This window comes from Molossus molossus, unplaced genomic scaffold (assembly GCF_014108415.1).
Source record: "Molossus molossus isolate mMolMol1 unplaced genomic scaffold, mMolMol1.p scaffold_m16_p_20, whole genome shotgun sequence".
Classification (NCBI taxonomy): Eukaryota; Metazoa; Chordata; class Mammalia; order Chiroptera; family Molossidae; genus Molossus; species Molossus molossus.
In genome coordinates this window covers 54,089,776-54,111,537 of record NW_023425356.1, presented here as the reverse complement: position 1 = coordinate 54,111,537, position 21,762 = coordinate 54,089,776, and the positions used below count along the sequence as shown (strand labels likewise).

Here is a 21,762-nt window from a genome sequence, read left to right as displayed (position 1 = left end):
AAGCCTTGGAAGAAATGTTTGACTTCAAATGCATAAAATTGTGCTGCGGATTCGGTTGGTGAGACCATCGTTTCAAAGTCGACTTCAGCTCCTGCGGAAAGTCCAGAAAGTCCCAACTCTAAAAGGCTGGGAAACCCTGTGTTTGGGGAGGTTTATTCTCCACCAGAACTGGGGTTCGGGTGCGGGACGCGGCGGGAAAGGCGGCTTGGCATCGGGCTCCCGGGCGGAAGCCGCATCTCCCGCGGAGCGCACCTCCCGCGGTCGGCCGGCTTCTCCGGCGGCGCTGCTGCGCAGCTGGGGCGGCGGTCGCTCTAGGCGGCCGACTCGTTGGCAGGCGCGACGGGCGCCGCCATGTTGGACGCTGGCGCCGCGCGCCGGGCCCGCGGTCGGAGATGCTGCAGGTGCGGCCCGGGCTGTACCTGGGCGGAGCCGCGGCGGTCGCGGAGCCGGGCCGCCTGAGGGAGGCGGGCATCTCGGCGGTGCTGACGGTGGACGCGGAGGAGCCGGACTTCCAGGTAGAGGGCTTGCGGAGGCTCTTCGTGCCCGCGCTGGACAAGCCCGAGACAGACCTGCTGAGCCACCTGGACCGCTGCGTGGCCTTCGTGGGCCAGGCCCGCGCCGAGGGCCGCGCGGTGCTGGTGCACTGGTGAGCGCCTCGCGGGCGGGAGGGCCGAGGGGCCTGGCCTGCCCCGTGCGTCCGTCCACGCACGTTCGGTGGGTTCCTGGGGAGCTTTACAGGGGGTGCGCGGGAGTGGGGGGTGCACCGGAGTGGGGGGGCGCACCGGAGTGGGGGGGTGCACCGGAGTGGGGGGGCGCACCGGAGTGGGGGGGCGCACCGGAGTGGGGGGCGCACCGGAGTGGGGGGTGCACCGGAGTGGGGGGGTGCACCGGAGTGGGGGGCGCACCGGAGTGGGGGGGTGCACCGGAGTGGGGGGGTGCACCGGAGTGGGGGGCGCACCGGGTAAATGACAGGGCCCCAGCCGGCGGCTCTCACGCAGGCGGGGACCCACGTGGGAGGCTCCACTCCAGGGAGGGGCGTGTGCTCGGAGTGTTTGTCGGGGGCGCGGGGTCCGTGCCCAGGAAAGCTCCGGCGGTGGCGGTGGCGGGAAGGTCGGGGAGTCCTAAGGTCCGGTCTGGCGGACTGCAGAGTGACAACCACCGTTTACATTCATTCATATAGCAGGCGGTGCTGGGGAGGAAGCAGGAGACCGGGTCTCCAGAGCCCTCATGTCAGGAGTCAAGGGGTGTGGAGTTGTTCCGAGGCCACTATAAAATTTTACTGTGATTATATTTGGATGTAGGATGCATTCCTAGGATTCAGAATTCAAAAGAAATAAGGATATAAAGGAATCATTTCTTTTGTGCATGGGCAGTACTTCAGAGGCAAAGAGTTTGAAGCAGACAAGTGGACCTGATGTTGGCCCTTAATAGAAAGTTGGGTTTTGTTTGTGGTGTTGCTTGCTATTTGCTATTTTACTTTAAGTCACGCAGGAGTCAGTCGAAGTGTGGCTGTCATGACTGCTTTTCTGATGAAGACTGACCAACTTACCTTTGAAAAAGCCTATGAAAACCTCCAGACTATCAAACCAGAGGCCAAGTGAGTTCTTTTTTGAGAGTGATCAGTATGCCTTTGTGGTGTGATTTTACTTATTTCAAGAAAACTTAAGTTTGTATTGTCTTTCAGGATGAATGAGGGGTTTGAGTGGCAACTGAAATTATACCAGTTCATGGGATGCGAAGTAGATACCTCTAGTGCAATTTATAAACAATATCGTTTACAAAAGGTTACGGAGAAGTATCCAGGTAAATAATGAGGCTAGTATGTAATGGGACCTTGCTAGATGCTCTCTTCTCTGACTCTGACACTAAACATGTAAGGTGCATTGTCTCACTTTCTCAGCAATTCCTTGAGACAGGTCCTGTTATTTCCTTTTGAAACCGTGGTTTAACAAGAAATACCTTGTTCAAGGTCACATGGATTGTAAGTGGTGGCGGTCTGGGATTTGAACTCAGGCAGTCTGTGCCCAGAACCCAAGGGCTGTCCTGCCTCATTCTGCTTTTTCAACGCCAGATGCCTTTTTCTTTTTTAAAAATTTAATTTCTGAGGTTAGCACTTGCTGCCTCAATTCGACATTAACTGAATTTTGCCTGAAAAAGCAGAGTGTTGATTTCAACCAATGGATACATTTTCACTGTCATGTAGAACTGCAGAACTTACCTCAAGAACTCTTTGCTGTTGACCCAATCACGGTTTCACAAGGATCGAAAGATGAGGTTCTCTACAAATGTAGAAAGTGCAGGTAAAATGTTTTGCATTTTCTGGAGATTTTATCTTGTCTCAGCAGCTGAAACGTACTTACATCTCTGTAGGGAGAATTTGTTTAGTTGAATACTACAGACATTTCTAATTCAAATCTGCTTTCAAGAATACAAATTCTTAGCAGTAAAAGCATTCAGGTTACTTGTAGAAACTACTGGAAATTAAAGTAGCATAATCAATGCTACATTATTTTTCCCTTTAAGAAATAACTACATTTCATCTATTTTTTAATATATTTTTTGGAAGTTATTGATGTTTTTGTTTGTTTGGGGGTTGCAGGCGGTCTTTATTCCGAAGTTCTAGCATTTTGGATCATAATGAAGGAAGTGGTCCCATAGCCTTTGCCCACAAGAGACTGGCACCATCTCTGGTGCCTGTGACGGGGAGTCAGGCTCAGTGCACGTCCTATTTCATTGAACCTGTGCAGTGGATGGAACCTGCGTTGCTGGGCGTGATGAATGGACAGGTGAGGACATGTCTTATTTTTTAGTTTCATTAAATCATCTGTTTCGTTCCTTCTTGCATTTTAAACCATAGTTTAGTGTTTTACTCTATCCTAACTAGTTTCTTTCTGATGATTACATCTTTCCAGTGTAGACAAGAACCTATCAAAAATTAAAGGAAAACCAGCTGATCTTAAAATAGAGAACCACTTTTGGTTGAGAGGTGATGGTCTAAGTTCATTAATTCTTTTTAGTGCTATAAATGTATTAAAGGAAAATACAATAGACGTGTTATCTATTTTACTAGAGTATTTGTTTGTTTGTTTTTAAATGGGCAGGAATCTGAGGCCTGACATACAGGCTGTTAATATCAGTTAATAGTAGGACATGAGAATCCTAACATGCTTTCCTACCCTTTAGCCGTGATGATTTTAGTTTGAAATCTTACATTGCAGACTGATTTAAAAGCCGACACATATGCCATATCCGTGAAATCTTCTGTTTCATGTCTCAAGCTTCACCTTCCTCCCCTAGCACTGGAATTAGTCTATTTCTCCTTGAACCTCTCAGGGTTACAATGGGCTTCTAAACACAGCTATTGTAGTGAATTGCTGTCCTATTTATCTCATTGATTAGATCTGAACTTCTTGAATAATTGTTTTGTACAAAAGCAGATGAATGAAGTCGTGCATTTGCTTTGTTTCAGCTTCTGTGCCCCAAATGCAATGCCAAGTTGGGTTCTTTCAATTGGTACGGTGACCAGTGCTCCTGTGGTAGATGGATAACACCTGCTTTTCAAATCCATAAGAACAGAGTGGATGAAATGAAAGTGCTGCTGGTTCTGGGACCACAAACAAGGAAAACATGAACTTGTGATGTCTGGTAGCTGGGAAAGAAATGTGCTGGATGATAGGGGCTCCTTCTTGTCATTCACACATAGCCTGGTGTTTGGACCATCGCATTTCGTTTGAAATGTAAGAAGATGAAATCACTTCATGTGAGTTGGACACTGTATTTAAGTAGAATACTTCATATGGAAATAAAAATTAAAAAAAAAAAAATCCTCACTGGAGGATATGTTGATGTTTTTTTTTTCAAAATTTGATTTTAGGGAGAGGGGGAGAGAGAGAGAAACATTGATGTGAGAAAGAAACATCAATTAGTTGCCTTCTGTATGCACCCTGACTGGGGATCGAACCCACAATCTGGATATGTGCCCTGACCAGGAATCAAACCTGAGACCCTTCAGTGCATGGGACCACCCTCCAAGCAACTGAGCCCCCACCACCAGGGCTTAGCACTTTTTCATCATGTAAATTATACTTTATTTGATATTAAGACCTATAACCCAGGTACTTTGTTTCATATATTTTAAAGAGTTCTGACTTTTGGAATGTTAGTGATAGGATCTTAAGGTCTGGATGAACAAAAGTATGTCGGAAACTACCATGTTTAAATGGATACTCTTTTATTTCTAGAAATGTAAAGGAATTTTGTTGGGACTTATTTTGACGTGTCTCTTTCTCTCTTTTAAGAGATATTAGTAAATCTATTGTATATCTGGATTCTTCCTGGAACTGTAGATGGAAAGGTTATGAAGAAAACACTACAGTGTAGTTTTTCTGTCACTGTTCAGGAAGCCCAGTTATCTAAATTTGTAGGAAAGTGTGTTTAAGACACCTTTTAAAGTAATCTGCTTAAAGAAATGTATTGATGTTAGGTGTGTTTCTAGTGATACAGAAAATAAATGTGAAATAACTACAAATCAATTACATTTTAAGCTTGATATTGTCAGTGTTAGAAGGTAATGTCCAGGTTAGCTTGTTATCATGGTCTCTGGAAACTGGGAGTTATTTAACTCATTACACGTAGTTAGAATTGGACCTAATTAGATATTTGTACACTTACATGAAATCATAATTAGGTAATAAAGAGAAATAGGATCTATATTCCTTTTTTTTAAATCCTTACCTGAGGATATTTTTTTTCTAATTTATTTTTAGATAGAGTGGGAGGGAGAGAGGAGAGAAAGGGAGAGGGAGAAACACTGATGTGAGAGGGACACATTGGTTGCCTCCCGCACGACCCCGACCAGGGCCAGAGCCGGGGATGAACCACAACTGAGGTACATGCCCTTGACCAGAATTGAACCCGCAACTCATTGGTCTGCGGGCTGAGGCTCTAACCGCTGAGCCAAACCAGCCAGGGCTGGAGTCTGTTTTAAGATATTTTGCGTATTTACACGTGAGTGTGTCTGTATGTATATAAACACCAGAATGAACATTTTAAATGCCAAAAAAGAAAAAAGAAAGCAAATGGTCCTGTTAAAAAAATGCTGAGTTTAATTTTTGAAATGGGTAGGAGTGTTCCAGATTGTCGGTGATAATATTTCAGCATATGACCTGAAGCCTTTGGCAACTTTCATGTAATAATTTTTCTTGTGAGAAAATATTAACTTCCCTAAAAGTGTAATCATTAGAAATTATGCACCACCTGATGTGATACAAGAAAGTACCTGTGAAGTATTCTTGAAAAATTTTGGAAATGTGAATAAAAGCAAAAGCCATCCAATCAAGTGTCTAGATTCCACTAGCAGTTTACAAACTGCCATGAAGATATAATCAGCAGAATCACCATGTGGAAATTTCTGCAGGACAAGCCACAGATTCTTATGTCTCTTGAAATTTTCCATAGTGAAGATTCATTTTTAAAACAGTTGCAATGTTACATAACACAAGTTTTATAATGTTAGGGTTTGCGTACAAGTTTTTCTACATAGAAAATCCTAGAGAAATGCCAGACAAAATATTAGAATCACATAATCCAGCAAGACTTTTGAGATACAAGACTGCTGTATAAAAATCAAGTTACTATACCCCAGCAATAACTGAATTAAAAAGGTGTGTAAAAGGAAACTAAAACCATGAAAAGAAAATTAAAAGAAATCTTCATGACCTCGAGTGGGAATGATTTCTTTGGCAAGATTCAAATAGAAGTCATAAAAAAATCATAAACGAAACGATGGATAAACGTGAGTCCACTGAAATGAAACCCTCCAGGACGGGGGTCAGCCTAGCCCTAAAGGTGTTTGCAACATCCGTACCAGTTAAGTGAACAGTGTAAGCTGTCTGAACATGTACACGTGGTTGAGAGGAAGAACATTCAACAGTGAAGTTTATAAAAGAAAAGAATGGGAAGTTCACAGAAGAGCCAAGGTTTAATAAACATGAAAAGATGCATCATGATTTTGTTAGGGAAACGCAGATGCACCCTTCACAGTGGCAAGAAAAAAGTGAAGTCTGACCATATCTAGTATTGGTGAGGCTCTGGAGCAAATGGAACTCATTGCTGCTGGCCAGGGTGTATATTGGTATAATTTGGCAATATTAATATTCCTACTCCATGATCCAGCATATAATTCAGACAGGCTTGCATATATGCATAAGGAGACTCATACAAGAATATATTTTGTATAACAGTAAAAAAAAATTGAAACAATTCAAATGTCCATCAGGAAAATGAAAAAAATAGCGATATATATATTCAAGGAGATACTGTAGAACAGCTCAAAGACGGATAATCAAAAAGTAATGTTGAGTGAGAAGATTTGGAAGATAATGATACATTTATGTGAGTTAAAAAGAGACCCAAATAACACTAACTGTGTAGATTTATAAACTTTTTAAACGTGTAAAATAAAACATTTGATTCCTATAACATTCATGATAGTCGTTGCCTGTGTGGATGGAGGGAAAAGTGGAGTTCAACTTCGTAATGTTTAATTTCTTATGAAAAATCTGAAGTGAAAATGAAAATTGTTCATTTTGGGGGGGGGCGGTGATAGGCACACAAATGTTTGTTTCATAATCATCTGCCCTTTGGGAATCAAAGAAAACCTGAAAATTAAAAAAAGGAAAACTTGCTTGAGCTCAGGCACGCCGATTTAAGGAAGACTAAGGTGCTCACAGACCAGGGGGCTCCCGCTGGGTTTGTTTCAGCTTTTACAACTCTCGAGTTGGCAGCTGGGCGGGAATAACGCCGCTGGCCAGTTGCCTGCTGCCCGCAGGGCCCGGTCGGCGCCAGGCGCACGTTTTCCGGGCGGGGCCGGGGCTGCGAGCAGGTGGCCGGGCGCGCGGAGGCTCCTGGGAGCGCGTGTTGGTGTTTTGGGCCGTGGGAAAGCCCCGGCCGTAGGGACACGTGTTCGTAAGGTGGGGCGTGCGGAGCGCTCCCCGCGGGCGACGCGCTGAGACCCAGTCCCCCGTGGGCGCGTCCGCGACGCTGTCTCGAGAAAGTCGCGCAGAGCGGGGTCGGAGCCGCGGCTCTTCGTGCGCGTCCCGGGGCTGCGTGCGCCGTGGGCTCCGCACGCCCGGCTGCCGGCTGCCGGCTGCCGGCCGCCCGCGCGTGGGCCGGAGAGACTCGGCCGCCCGGCGCGGCGCTGGGCTCCCGCGGGGGCGTGTGCGGGCCCCGCCAGCGCCCCGTCGAGCAGCCGGGCGCTCCTCGGGCAGGTGGCGCTCGGAGTCGTCCTGCGCCGGCTTCCGCGTCGTTCCCCGGCGGCCCCGCCGGCGTCACTGCAGCTCGGCGCCGTCGGCCCCGTCTCCACGGACCGCTGACGTGTCTCTTCGTCCCTCTCGGCGACCGACGGCGCGGCGGGGAGCGGCCGGGGCCGCCTGCGGCGGGGACGCGCCCCTCGGGCCCTAGCGGGACCCTCGCGCCGCGCGGCCGTTTGTCCGCGTCCGGCCACCGTCGCCGCCGCCGCGCTGCGCAGCGTTTTGTCCGCCCGCAGCCGCCGTCCCGGCGTCAGTCGCCGAGCTCCAGGGCCCGAGCGTGTGTGGGGCGCGGGCGGCGCTGCCGGCACCATGGAGTCGCCCTTCAGCCCGGGGCTCCCTCCGCGGCCGGAGGAGTACTGGGGTGAGTGGCTCCGAGAAGGACCGCGGGGGCGCGGGGGCGGGCTCGGGGGTCCTGAGGGCCGGCGGCCGGTGGGTCGCTGCCCGGCCCCTGAAGGAATGACGGTCGGTTGTCACTGTCCCCCTGGGGACGTACCGGGCGGGGCTTGTGGGGCGGGGGCGACGGCGTGCGGCGGCGTGGGGCGAGGGTGGGGGCCGTGGCGGAGCGTGGGTGGGGGTGACTGCCGCGAGGGTGGGTGTGTTTGTGTGTGCGGGGTCCGTGTGTGTATGTGCGCGCGTGTGTACCTGTGTGTGCTTGTGTGTACGTGTGTGTACCTGTGTCCGTGCGTGTACCTGTGCGCTCGCGTGTACGTGTGTACCTGTGTGCACTTGTGTGTACGTGTGTGTACCTGTGCCCGTGCGTGTACCTGTGCGCGCGTGTGTACCTGTGTGCGCTTGTGTGTACGTGTGTGTACCTGTGTCCGTGCGTGTACCTGTGCGCGCGTGTGTACCTGTGTGCGCTTGTGTGTACGTGTGTGTACCTGTGTCCGTGCGTGTACCTGTGCGCTCGCGTGTACGTGTGTACCTGTGTGCACTTGTGTGTACGTGTGTGTACCTGTGTACGTGTGTGTACCTGTGCCCGTGCGTGTACCTGTGCGCGCGTGTGTACCTGTGTGTGCTTGTGTGTACGTGTGTGTACCTGTGCGCGCGTGTGTACCTGTGTGCGCTTGTGTGTACGTGTGTGTACCTGTGTCCGTGCGTGTACCTGTGCGCTCGCGTGTACGTGTGTACCTGTGTGCACTTGTGTGTACGTGTGTGTACCTGTGCCCGTGCGTGTACCTGTGCGCGCATGTGTACCTGTGTGCGCTTGTGTGTACGTGTGTGTACCTGTGCGCTCGCGTGTACGTGTGTACCTGTGTGCGCTTGTGTGTACGTGTGTGTACCTGTGTCCGTGCGTGTACCTGTGTGCGCGTGTACGTGTACCTGTGTGCGCTTGTGTATACGTGTGTGTACCTGTGTCCGTGCGTGTACCTGTGCACGCGCGTACGTGTGTACCTGCATCCGTGTGTATGTGCATGTCTGTACGTGCGCGCGCGTGTGTTCGTCTGTGTACCTGTGTGCGCTTGTGTGTACGTGTGTGTATCAGTGTCCGTGCGTGTACCTGTGCGCGTGTGTGTGTCCGTGCATGTACCTGTGTGCGCATGTGTGTACCTGTGTCCATGCGTGTACCTGTGCGCTCGCGTGTGTCCGTGCGTGTACCTGCGCGTGCGCGTACTTGTGTACCTGTGTGCGCTTGTGTACGTGTGTACCTGTGTGCGCTTGTGTACGTGTGTACCTGTGTTTGTGCGGGTGTACGTGTGTGTACCTGTGTGCGTGAGAATGAGTGTGCAACAGATGCTCGTCTCGAAGCATCCACAGTTGCTCTGGGCTGATGTCCCTCTGCTTAGCAGAGAAGCAGAGACCTGGCACCTGGCCTTGGGCCTGCTCACCTGGATGGGCCCACAGGCCCTGTAGTCCTGATTGCCTTACAGATTTCCTTGCTAGGCTAGTTTGTTAGTTTTATTTATTTATTGCTGTCGGGAGTGGTGGAGAAGAATGTGGTGGGAAGGAGAGGGGAGAAGGTTGTCATCTCATCCTGCCAGACCTAATGCTGATCTCTTCTTGGAGTTCAGGGGGATTTGGGCTTGTGTAGGTCTTGGAGGGTCCCCTGCTGAGCCTGCACCACTCATCAGTTCTGGAATTGGAGGGGGATCCAGACCGCCTTCCTCTTTTCCCTTGGACCATCGTACTCAGTAGCAGGAGTGGAATCTCTATTCCATTTATTCCCCAGTTATATTAGGTAGTTAGGACTGTGTTCTTAGCTGGTAAACCATTAAATATTCTCATGATATTTCTTAAACTGTAGCAGTGGGCACTTCCTGATAGCATTGCATCATGTTTTGTCTTCTGATACATAGGCTGCATTTTCCTGACTAGTCTGAACAGTTGACTCCTGGTCTTATTAAAGTGTTCTTGTTAAAGGGAACTCATCTTGTAGTCTGTCACTGCCCCTCCTTAAATGAGCCCATTCCCATGTTTTCAAGGCTTCCTTTTCAAACTGTCAACAGTCTTCTCCACTGAGCCAAACCGGCCACGGCTCAACAGTCTTCTCTTACATGAATGCTTTAATTCTGATTGCTGGGGTGTTCAGTCAGTAGGAGAGGTTTTGCAGGCAGGCACTATAGTGAGACACTTCTGTCTGCCAGCATTTCTCAGTAGAATATGGAATATTTTTGTGGGAAGCACTTCACTGATTTTTTTTTTAATTTATTTTTTATTTCTCACCTGAGGATATTTTTCTACTAATTATCAGATAGACTGGGAGGGACGGAGAGAGACAGAAAGAAACATCGATGTGTGAGAGCCACATTTGACTGGTTGCCTCCTGCACGACTCGACTAGGGCCAGGGACAAACTGCAACCGAGGTACATGCCCTTGACTGGAATCAAACCCGTGACTCATTGGTCCGCGGGCTGATGCTCGAACCACTGAGAAAACCGGCCAGGGCTTAAAAATTTTTTTATTAGAAGCCAACCAGTTAAATTTAGAGTCGGATTATGTAATTAGTACTTCTTGTGATGCTAACAACTGAGGAATTTAACTAGATTGATTAGCTTGGAACAACTTGTGATGGGGAGTGCTTTTTTCCCCTGTAACTTGGGTAGTGAAATTGAGAGCAGGATCTCACAAACATTTTCTGTGAAGGTCCAGATAGTAACTACTTTAGGTCATGTGGTCCCTCTTGCATTCCCTGGACTCCCCCATAGAAAGCTTTATTGTGGACACCGGAATTTGAATTTTACATCGTTATTTTTAATGCTTAATAGACTATTTTTAATACAGTTTTAGATTTACAGAATAATTGAGCAGATAGCACACTGAGTTCCATATTACACCCCCCCCCCCATACATACACCCTTTCCCCCATTGGTAACATCTTGCATTAGTGCACTACATCTGTTACAATTGATGAGCCAGTATAGATATATTTGTTACAGTTGAGCCAGTATTGATACATTGTAATTAACTGAAGTCCATAGTTTACATTAAGTTCATCCTGAGTTGTACTACTGTGGGTTTTGACAAATGGTTTTGTCATGTATCCACTATTACAGTATCATAGAGAATAATTTCACTGTCCTAAAGTACCCATTCTCCACCCCCCCCCCCTTCCTGGGCAATCACCCATCTTTTCACAGCAGTTTTCAGAATGTCTTAGGGTTGGGAGGCAGAGGGAAGAGAAAAAGAGGAAAGGAGAGAGGGAGATATGGAAAAGGAGTTGGAGGGAGAGAGAGGGGTATAGGGGGAGAGGGAAACGGAGAGGGAGATCTTTCTCTTATAAGGCCACAGTCCTAGAGCCTCACCGTTATAACCTCATTTAACCTGGTTGCTTCTCAAAGACCACCCTATCTCTGGATGCAGTCACATTGGTGGTTAGTACTTCAGTGTTTAAATTTTTTTTGGGACATAACACACAGTTTGTTTATTTCCCTGTTGAAGGACATCTTGGTTGCTTTAAGATATTGACAATTGTATATAAAGTTGTTATAAATATTCAGGTGTAGGTTTTTGTGTGGATGTACGTTTTTAGACCCTTTGGGAAAATACCAGGAGCCCAGTTGCTGGGTCATATGGTGAGAGTATATTTAGTTTTGTGAGTCTTCCAAACTGTCTTCAAAGTGACTGCAGCATTTTGCACTCCCACCAGAAATGAGTGAGTCCTGTCGCTCCACATCCTCACCAGCTTGGATGTTGTCAGTGTTTTGGATTTTAGCCATTTTGATAAGTGTGTTGTGGTATCTCGTTGCAGTTTTAACCTTACTTTCCCTGATGAGGGATGATGTGGAGCATTTTGCCACGTGCTTATTGGTCATCCACGTGCCTTCCCTCCCCTCCTTCCTTCCCTCTGTTCCTGCCCCCACCCCTTGCATTTGCACAAACACCCCCTCCCTCCCAAGATATATGTACCAAGATCAGGGGCTTCCATGTGCACTGATGTTTCTCTTAAACTTCAGTCTGTTCTGGAGGTTGTGTTTGCCTCTTGCACCGACCAAACCTGACTCTGATGATGCTGCTTTCCCCGAAACCCTGGCAGTGGTGGCTGTTTTTATTCTCAGAACCTTTTTACCATTAGGCTTCTGAAGGTGAGATGCGTGTCTTCCTTGTTTTCACTGGTACCTTTGTCTGCTTTCATCCGCCCTAAAAATATCCAGATTTCCATCTCAGGCTGTCACAGTGTCCTGTCTCCTCCCTCTCCCTGTTACAGTCGTCTGCTCGTTCCTGGTTCACTCTTTCTCCCTTTTTGGAAAGTTTTATTTCCTAGCTTGTAGTCACTTTCTCCAGCACCCCATCTGTCATGATTCTTGGTGATTTCCGTGTTCTCAGAGAAGATCCTTTAGATATCTTGCCCTCTCCTCTCTTGGACTTCTGCACCGGTTACCTTGCCTTCTGCCCTTGTCATTACCAATAACATAATCTCAGTCTCAGACATCCCCCCCAGCCTCCTCCCCCATTAGTGCTGCTATTCTAATACACCTTCCATGCTGCTGAGATGCTGCCATATTTTTAGTCCTGCATCCTCTCTGTGTCTCCGTCCCCACCCAGTTTGTGTTCCCTGGACAGTCATAGCAACCACTCCCTCGTGCCTCGGTGTCCTCACTCTCCTGTTGGCAGTTCTTTCTGGGATAAACACAACCTTAGTTATATCCAGTCTGCCTACCCCATGTCTGCCTCCTGGAGCTGAATGTGGCTGAAAACAGCAGTGAGCCCTGCTGACCGGCCTCATTTTTACCTGCAGCACTAACCCGGAACAGGCCTTTAAGTGTTACCTGGATGCTCATATTTCCCTGGTCCTCTCAGGCTCACTTCAGAACTTCAGTGCTTCCCCCATCCTCTGAAGCAGAGCGCACTCCCAAAATCTCCCCACATCTGCCGCCACCAGCATGCCTGCATCTTCTGCTGCTGGGGCGAGTGGGCCGTGGACCCTCCTTTATTCAGGAGAGTTGCTGAGCACCTCGTGCTTCTCATTCCTCTCCACCAGGTCGTCTCTGTCAGGTAACACGTGGTTGCTTCTCCCATCGAGACTGAGCTGTTACTTCCCCTCTAGCTGCCTCCACACTTCTCCTTTTACAGCCTGTCCCTCCTTTCCTCGATGCGGATCAGCCATGCCACCCTTCATGCCGAGCCAGAGGCAGCATCAGAATTGGTGTTAGTAGTGTCCAGAAAGCCACTACCAGTTAGTCCTACATGGCATGACACCTATTTTCAAATCCCTGGTGTAAGGATTGAGTTCACAGGATAAAACTTAAGTGGCCAACAACGTACACATTAGAAACCAGCTTTGAACTGGCGCCATTCACACTGCTGGGGTTTGCCAGTGACAGTGAACGACAGTAGTACTATCAGTAAGAGTGGCAGCTGTAGCCCCATGCTTGGATTGACAGCTCACCTCTGTGCTTTTCTTCTGTCCTAAGATTCTGCTTTGTTTGCTGAGCTTGGCTGTTTCACGGACACTGGTGACCTGCACTTGGATGCCACAGATGAAACCTACGTGAGTACCAGCTAGGGGAGAGACACTGGGTTGTGACATTTTATTGTTACCCCAATTATTGCAATAAGGCTTCAAGACAACAGGGTCAGGCTAATTATTTAAGTTTAAATAACATTAAGTATGAAGTTAGTAGCCATTTTGTAGTCAGTAAATTTAGGATTGTAGAAATTGTATTGGTCTTGGTGTGCTAAGACTAATTCTAAGTCCCCGTGTGGCTCAGAGGTGGGAAGAGGTCACTTGGAAAAGTTACTTCGCTGCCTGCTTCTTGGTTTGTGTAGTTCCTGCATGAGGGAAACAGTGGTGTGAGTCACAGCCCCAGTCAAGCAGAACTTACTGACTTTTTAAAAGTTGTGTATCTATAGTGTAGAGTGTAGGACGCTCTGAAACTCAGGTATGTCCTTGCTTTTTGCCTGCGGTCCACAGAGACCCGGGTTTGGTTCCCACTAAGGGCATGTACCTTGGCTGCAGTTTGTCCCAGCCCTGGTTGGGTTATGCGGGTGGCGGCCACTCGATGTGTCCCTTTCACGTCGATGTTTCTCTCTCTCTCTCTCCCTCCTGCTCTATCTGAATAAAAAATGGAAAAATGTCCTCGGGTGAGGATTAAAAAAAATATATATCTTGCTTCCTTGGTGGGGTTCTCAGACATTTCTCCAAGGGAAGTTTAGCGGTTATCTTACTGTGAAAAAAAGAGTAAAAACACACACTATATTTTATAATCGGCACATGGGATTTTAATGGTTTATATTACTTTTGTGAGCTGCTTAGAATGTGGTCTCTGGATTAAATTGGCTTAATACTGACTGGGACCTAAGCAGCTGATATTCTGTTACAGCCTCTGCCAGCCAAACCGTTCAGAAACGGTGCAGTGAATTGGAAACATCCAGGGAAATATGGTCCTGATTTCATGATTAACATTCTTCCCTTACACAAGTCACCTGGTCTCCAGCTCCTCAGCTGTCCTAGCGGGCAGTGGGCGCCGGAGCAGATGGTGCTGAGGCCGTGTCAGCCGAGAAGTGTGCCAGTTTCTCCCCCACAGCGGTGCTCTCCCGGGAGAGGTCCCTGAAGCGCCAGAGCACACAGGTGCCAGCAGGTTTCCCCTGATGTAAAGTGGGCCTGTTACGTTCCACCAGGTACAGTTCTTACGCTGTGGAAAGTATTAGTCTGTTTGGCTGAAGACTGAGTGAGAGGGTCCTAGGCAGGTCGTGACCTGTCAGCTGGCACCTGGCTGAGCTCACTCACTGCTCAGTGACTTAGGCCAGGGAAGGTGCAGGGCTTTCTGGTTGCTGAAAGTACAGGGCTGCCTGATTTTTTTTTAATCCTCACCCTAGGACTTTTTTTTTTGCATTTATCTTGAGATAGAGTGAGAAGGAGAGAGGGAGGAAGAGAGAAACATCGATGTGAGAGAGACACATCGAGTGGTTGCCACCCACACAACCCTAACCGGGGCCGGGGACAAACTGCAACCGAGGTACATGCCCTTAGCGGGAACCGACACTCTAACCAGTGAGCCAAACCGGCCAGGGCAAGGGCTGCCTGATTTTTTGATGTGTGGATTCAGATAAGAGAAAAAAGCAAAGGAGATTGGTTTAAAAAGTGGTTCTTTCATGATCTAAGCAGCTTTTTCTGTTTTTTTTTCCACATGGACTTGTATATACTCTCTTTATGTAAGTTGTACTGTATTTACTCAGTTATGGGCATTATGATCAAAACACAGTTTCCCTTCTCTCCTACATTCTCGATGAAAATAAACCACGTGGTAGACATTTTGAAATGACAGTGTATTCTAGGAATTATCACCAGATGGTGGTTAATAAGTGCTGGACGGATCTTTGCGGTCCTCCTGAGGCGCTCTCTGCTGTCACTTCTCGTGTCTGTCCCACCGAGTGGATGCTGCCTGCCTTCTGACTTTGCTGTGCCGTTTGTGTTTGACATTCACTTTGTCCTCCTCTTGACCAGACACTACGTAGCAGTGGTGCTATCTTGATCTCCAACTCACACGAGGTCTCTGAAGCCACGTGGCAGTTCTCTGTTTGTGTCTATGGTATAGATGGTCATCAAGATGGCCCAGAGTAGGCTTATGTTCAAGAAAAAATTATTGCCCTGGCCGGTTTGGCTCATCAGTTAGAGCGTCGGCCTGCGGTCCAGAGAGACCCGGGTTCGGTTCCCGCTAGGGCATGTGCCTCGGTTGCAGTTTGTCCCCGGCCCTGGTTGGGCCCTGCGGGAGATAGCCACTCAATGTGTCCCTTTCATATCGATGTTTCTCTCTCTCTCTCTCTTCCTCTCTCTCCCTCCCGCTCTATCTGAACAAAAAATGGAAAAATGTCCTCAGGTGAGGATAAAAAAAAAAAGAAATAATTATTATGTAAATGAAAAGAAACCAAGAATCTCTGTAAGGGGCCTGTGACCCTGATTGAACAACCAGGTTTTATCTTCTAGGATTAAACAAATTTTAGAAATTGTACTTTAGGAATTTGAAAAGTACAGGACAGTATGAAAAAGAAGAAAGGGCCCCATCCTCCCGTGGGTCTCTTCCTTCTTGCTAACCATCTCACTTGGGCAAATCTGAAAGTTCAGGTAAAGTCCCAGTGATTGCTGCTGGCCTTTCTCGTGTGTCTCTTCTTCCACTGTCTGCAGAGAGGATGTAAGTGGGCGTTTGCTTTGAGTCCTTTTCCTTAACGACAGCAGGAAAATCTCCATTTTGCTGCATGTGCCTTATGACAGACATATTTTGTGAGTCTTGTATGGGTCTGTTCCCACTGAGGAGAACAGGGCCAGTGGTCTTCCTGGTTGTTTCTCCTGTGCTCTGGTACCTGCATTGATCTCGGGGTTCCCCAAGGTGAGGGCTCAAGGTGAACCGATTGACTTAGAAAATTATTTTTACTAAGTTGGGTAATAACAGTTATATTATTTATGGCAAATTGCATATGATAGTTTAATTTCTAGATGCATATATTTTATTCTAATATTCTTTTTCCTAATTTGAAACCTACAGGAAAACAATTTTGATACCCTTGATTTTGACTTGGATTTGATGGCTTGGGAGACAGGCATTTGGGACATGAACAACCATTTCTGTACAGGTAATGATGAATTCATTGGTATCAACTTTAAATGGATCCATTATATTGTTGAAATTAGGTTGTGTTATGGGGTTACTCTGATGGGTTAAAAAATTTCAGGGACTGTATGTTCTGTTTGTAGCGTGGCAGTATACACATGGATTCTTGCCAGAGTGGAGATAAGAGCCTGATAGTTACGTTTCAGTCACGTACATGAGTAAAGAATTCATATCAGAAATACTGGTTTTGACTTATATGTAATCTCTTTATAAGAGATTAACCTGAGAGCCAGACAGGAAATCAAAGGGAGAAGCCTGGGGTTACCAGAACTTAGGAACTTGGTGTAGGGCCCACGTGTGTGGTTATGTACTCTGAGGGGGCGCTCCCTGGCCATGGAGGGGGGCTTGAGTGTGCAGACAGAATCTGGGGCCTGTGGCAAGCCATCACTTCGGTGCAACTGATAGAGGATGAAGACTCCTTCCCCCTTCTCCCACCTGTCAGTGTCCTAGGGTCCCTACTGCCAGGTGCTAATGAAAGCCAGCTGGGTCTGCATGAATGGTTTGCCTCTCAGACACAGGAGGTGGACTCAGAGCTGAGAGATAGGGCAGAGAAGCGGCACATCCCCATGTGGGCTGCGGTTCTCCCCACTGGCACCTCCTCGTCCCTTCATTTGGTGTATTTGTGTTTGTTGCTCGATGCCTGCCTTCCCTTAGAGCACGTGGGCTGCTCAGCGCTGGTGTTCTGGTCACTGTGGTTGTGTAGTAAACGACCCCAAAGCTTAGTGGCTTGAAACAACCACCATGTTGTCATGCTCCCAGACTGGGTCGGGAGTTGGGACAGGTGTACCAGGAACAGCGTGTCTCTGCCCCACGGTGTGCAGACCTCAGCTGGGGAGATCGGAGGCTGGGGCAGCTTGACATCTCGGGGCTATAAGTTTGTTAGGTTTCCTTAGCCACGTGTCGGAGGCCTGGTCTGGAAGACTTGGAGACGAGGGCCTCCCACTAGTGCCCCACATGGCCTTCCTCTGCGTGAGCCTTGCCTTGCTCACGGCAGGCTGTGCCACAGCAGTTTGACCTCAGAGCCTCCAGTGGGAGTGTTCGGCACACAGACCAGAATTCACACAGCGCTGTTGCTTAGGGGTCAGGAGCCACCTGGACCAGACGGGGAGCACACTCACTCCTAGGTGGGGAGGAGGCAGGTCCCCGTCTGCATCGTGAGAGATCGTGAGGTGCTTGTAGCCAAGTAAGGGTCGACCGCTTTCTCATGTAGAATTTTCACTCAATGATAAACTTTGGTCATCTTAGCTTCCCCCAAATTGAATTTTAAGAGGAGGCTTTATCTTCTTTCTTGTTCAGGTTTCTCAGAGTTTGTCTTGTCCAGTGGGGAACTTTCACTCCGTGTTTTCAGTTGCAGATATTAAGGCAGAACCTCAGCCATTTTCTCCAGCCTCCTCCAGCTGTTCGCTGTCGTCCCCTCAGTCAGTGGACTCTCCTTCTTCAATCCAGCACGTCCCCGTAAGTAGCAGTCTTTTACCGTGGCCGTGGTTGTAAGCTGCCTGGACAGCCATGGACGGGGAGGCCGTTAACATTTATCGAGTGTGCTCGGAGCCTTATTATCTCATCTGATCCTGAGGAAACTGAGTCTCGAGGCAGGGCCTTGGGGATCTAGAAAGCTGGTCTCCTTGGTTTCGCCCTCCTCCCCTTCACTTATTACTTCTTATCTTCTCTCCTGACTACCCTTTCTTGTCCTTGTTGGAAGAGACATTCTTTGAGGACGTGGAAGGCTGAGGTGGTTGTTTTTGTAAGTCCTCAACCATGAGCCTGGACCGGTCTTAGTTCAGCAATGCCTAGCTCGCATTTTGAGTGGCTGAGACTTTTACAGAAGTCTAGTAGGTCCTTAAACATGATTCTGCTCTCCATCCAGAAAAAAGCTCTGAGGCCAGCGTACCAAAGGATTTAGGTACTTTTTGGAATGAGGAAAGGAAAAGTATAAGGAGAAAAGTTCAAGTTAATGTTTCTGTACATTATATCTGGCAGGCTCTGTGTCTCATCATTTATGAAACCCTCGTGATTCCATGGACATCAAGTGTCTAGGGTTCATGTTCTTGGCCCTGCCAGCTCATTATCATCTCACCTACATCAAGTTAGCAGGACCATAACTGGTCCCTCTGCCCCCCACTCCCCAAACCATTATTAGAGGGATATTCCACGAGAAGTCTATCAAAATCATAATTTCATCATGTCAGTTCTTTGCTCAAGACCTTTGAGTGGCTTCGCAACCCCTCTGGGGACGAGATCCATGCTCCCAGTGCTGGGCCCTTCGTGCCTGGCCTGCTTGCCTCCAGTCTTGTTTATACTGTTTCTTCCTACCTGCACACCCCCTGTGCTTAACCTGTGAGCATTCCCACCTGAGAGTTCATGCAGCCACTGACTCCACCTTTTGTTCTTTTTCTTTCAGTATCAATGGAGAATGCTTATCTGTCTGTAGTGTCTTAGTACTTTATGTATAAAGTTTCTGATAAGTCACACCTTTGCCTTGGAGTTGTCTTGAATGGTTTCTGTTTCTGTGTGGGTCTAAGTCATTTCTGCCCCAGGTCTGTTCTTCTGTGTGACTCGTGTTTGATTTTGCTACAGGAGGAGCTGGATTTGTCCTCCACCTCCCAGCTGTCTCCCCCTTCCCTCTATGGGGAAGGCACCAGCGGTCCCTGCCCAGCCGAGCCACCAAAGGAAGACGAGCCCATCGCGGGTCCCAGGAGCAAAGCAGGTATTACCCACCTCCCGATGGTGCCACTTGTGTTCTAGCCTGAGCTCAGGCCCCATTTCTCAGACGAAAGCATTGGGTCAAGTGTGTGGTTATTAATCCGGCTGTGACTTGTTGTGGAGGACCGGTGTGGAGAGGACAGGGAAAGAGTCCTCTTCTTGGTTGTCTGTGTCTTTAGAGGTGAAAGAGACTTGACAGCAGACCCAGGCCCCATCACCTTCAGGTTAAGAGGCTGGCTGTGACTTCTGCTACTTTTGACCTGCAGGCTGTGGTCCGTGGTTACTGTGCTTCTGCACAGCTCATGCACCCTCCCAAAAGCTGCAGCTCAGCCAGCAGGGAGGACCTCGTTCCACTGAGATGAGCGAGTCCTGGGATGACATGGACAGCATGGCGACTGCACTTAATGATACTGTTTTGAAAATTGCAGGGAGAGTATTTAAAAGTTCTCATTATAAGAAAGATAACTTTGTAACTATATATGGACAGATGTTAACTAGACTTAGTGTGATTATTGGGTGATACAGATACTGAATCATTACATTGTGTACCTGAAACTAATATACTGTTAGATTCAATTATACTTCAATAAAAATAAAGGACTTTTTTCAGTCCATTAAGGTATGGGGTAGCTATGTTTAAACTTCAGCTAAAGACTCAGAGGTCAAGATATAGAGAAAGGTGTATAATAGAATCTGTTTTCTAAGATTTGCTTGTCTTTGGATTGATTTGTGGTTTGATTTTTCTCCAGAAAATGGACTGACTCCAAAGAGAAAACTTCAGATGAATTCAAAACCTTCCGTTCAGCCCAAGCCTTTATTGCTTCCAGCAGCACCGAAGACTCAGACGAACTCCAGCATCCCGGCGAAAGCCATCATTATCCAGGCACTGCCCACACTGATGCCGCTGGCCAAGCAGCAGCCGGTTATCAGTATACATCCTGCGCCCACTAAAGGTACCCGGAGCGCCTCTAGCTGTGTGGGGGTGACTAAAGCCACGTGACACTGTAGTCCAGGTTATGATCTGCAAGCACATGCCATGTGCCAGGAACTGACCTTGGGTCTAGGGTGTGCAGATGGCGAACCTGTGGTCCCCAGCGAGGGAGGGGCTGTGCAGATCGGTCCCTGGCATGTCTTCCCGCTTCCAGCTTTAGTGTGACAGGCTGGCGGCTTACACGGCCACTTGTGATGAAGAAGGAACTCTGGGAAACTCCCTTGGTGATATTTTATCCTGAGACTTCTGTGGACTTTCTCTTTTTAACGAGAGGTCATTGTTGAGGCAGTGTGGCCCATGTCAGGTCTGGTGGGTGTGTTGTGGCACAGAGTTGGACTCTTACTCTCTGAAGTGTGGACAGTCTGGAGCAGCTTTGGGGACCTGAACTCGGTCTCCAGTTAGTCAAGACCATGTGTTTCTACATTTCGTCCACCAGGTGGCCGCACACACTTGGTTCTACAAGAGTAAGTTGAGGTCAGTATTGAAAGATGCTCAAGTTTAAGGCTTTGTAGTGTTGAGGTTAGGAGTCATTGGCTCACTGTGGTCGTCCGGCAGGTGACTCCTTACCGCCCTCACACTGACAGGTGTCCACCGAGTCCAGGGAATCTGTGCAGCGTCTCTTCTGGGTTCAGCTGTCAGTTCCCAGGACGACAAGGTGTTCATGGGGTACAAGTTGTCAGTAAACTGCTCGGCCGGTGTGGCTCAGTGGTTGAGCGTCGACCCTGCACCAAGAGGTCTCTGGTTCTATTCCTGATCAGGGCACATGCCCAGGTTGTGGGCCAAATCCCCAGTTGGGGGTGTGCAGGAGGCGGCCAGTTGATGTTCTCTCTCATCATTGTTTCTCTCTCTCCCTCTCCCTTCCTCTCTGTAAAACCAATAAAAATATATATATATTTTAAACAAGTTGTCAGTAAACACAATGCTGCCTTTGCTTTTTTTTTTATCCTCACCTGGGGACAGTTGCATTTATCTTCAGATAGAGGAGGGAGAGAGGGCGGAAGAGAGAGAGAGAAACATCGATGTGAGAGAGACACATCATCCGTGGCCACCCACATGACTCCAACCGGGGCTGGAGACACACTGCAACTGAGGTACATGCCCTTAGTGGGAACCGAACCCAGGACTCTCTGGTCCATGGGCTGATGCTCTAACCACTGAGCAAAACCGGCCAGGGCTGCCTTTGCTTTTATGGCTGTTTTTCCAGCTCTTGCTTGTTGGCTCATTTCTTTGGACTACAGTTTTAATGAGGGCCAGGTCATAAGTTTGATTTCCAGGTAGCTTTGTTCTGTTTCTCGGTCAGAGACAGTATGTCATGGATGTGAACAACTAGGGGAGAGATGGCCTGGATGCAGACCACCTGAAGCAGCTGCCTCTCGTGCAGGTCAGACTGCTGCCCCTCCGTGTGCACAGCTGTTCTTGGGCCTCTGAGTGGAGGTCGCGTGTCCGTGAACTCCTTGGCATAAGATGCAAGACCTAGTTTCTGTCAGCAGTGGACTAGTCTAGGGCCCTGGGTGGTGGGAGAGAAGTCTGGGAGTCTGCTGCCGTGCACAGTGCTGCTGGAGGCACCGTCGGCGCTGTGTCCTGAGTCTGTGCTGCTTCAGGGTGTGGCTGCAGCTCTGGTCAGCAAGCCATAGACCAGTCACTTTTATTTTTTGGTTAGTCCTCACCTGAGGACACTTTTTCCCTTTGGTTCTTAGAGAAAGGGGAAGAGAAGAA

At 48.4% G+C, this 21,762-nt stretch overlaps 2 protein-coding genes across 3 annotated transcripts in view; both read left to right on the top strand.

Moving 5' to 3' along the window:
- Positions 1 to 392: 392 nt before the first annotated feature.
- DUSP12 (dual specificity phosphatase 12) lies at positions 393 to 3,825 on the top strand. Its single transcript, XM_036272914.1, has 6 exons — positions 393 to 646; positions 1,484 to 1,597; positions 1,685 to 1,803; positions 2,204 to 2,300; positions 2,600 to 2,786; positions 3,470 to 3,825. The coding sequence occupies exons 1-6, from the start codon at positions 393 to 395 to the stop codon at positions 3,629 to 3,631; spliced, it is 933 nt and encodes a 310-aa protein (XP_036128807.1). The 3' UTR covers positions 3,632 to 3,825.
- A 3,761-nt stretch (positions 3,826 to 7,586) lies between these two features.
- Positions 7,587 to 21,762, top strand: part of ATF6 (activating transcription factor 6) — an 88,839-nt gene continuing 74,663 nt past the window's right edge. For both annotated transcript variants that reach the window (XM_036273069.1, XM_036273068.1), the window contains exons 1-6: positions 7,587 to 7,671; positions 13,161 to 13,237; positions 16,230 to 16,317; positions 17,704 to 17,810; positions 18,930 to 19,059; positions 19,805 to 20,008. In XM_036273069.1, coding sequence (XP_036128962.1) covers positions 7,620 to 7,671; positions 13,161 to 13,237; positions 16,230 to 16,317; positions 17,704 to 17,810; positions 18,930 to 19,059; positions 19,805 to 20,008 — 658 coding nt within the window. In that variant the 5' untranslated portion in view covers positions 7,587 to 7,619. The remainder of the gene's footprint in view (positions 7,672 to 13,160; positions 13,238 to 16,229; positions 16,318 to 17,703; positions 17,811 to 18,929; positions 19,060 to 19,804; positions 20,009 to 21,762) is intronic.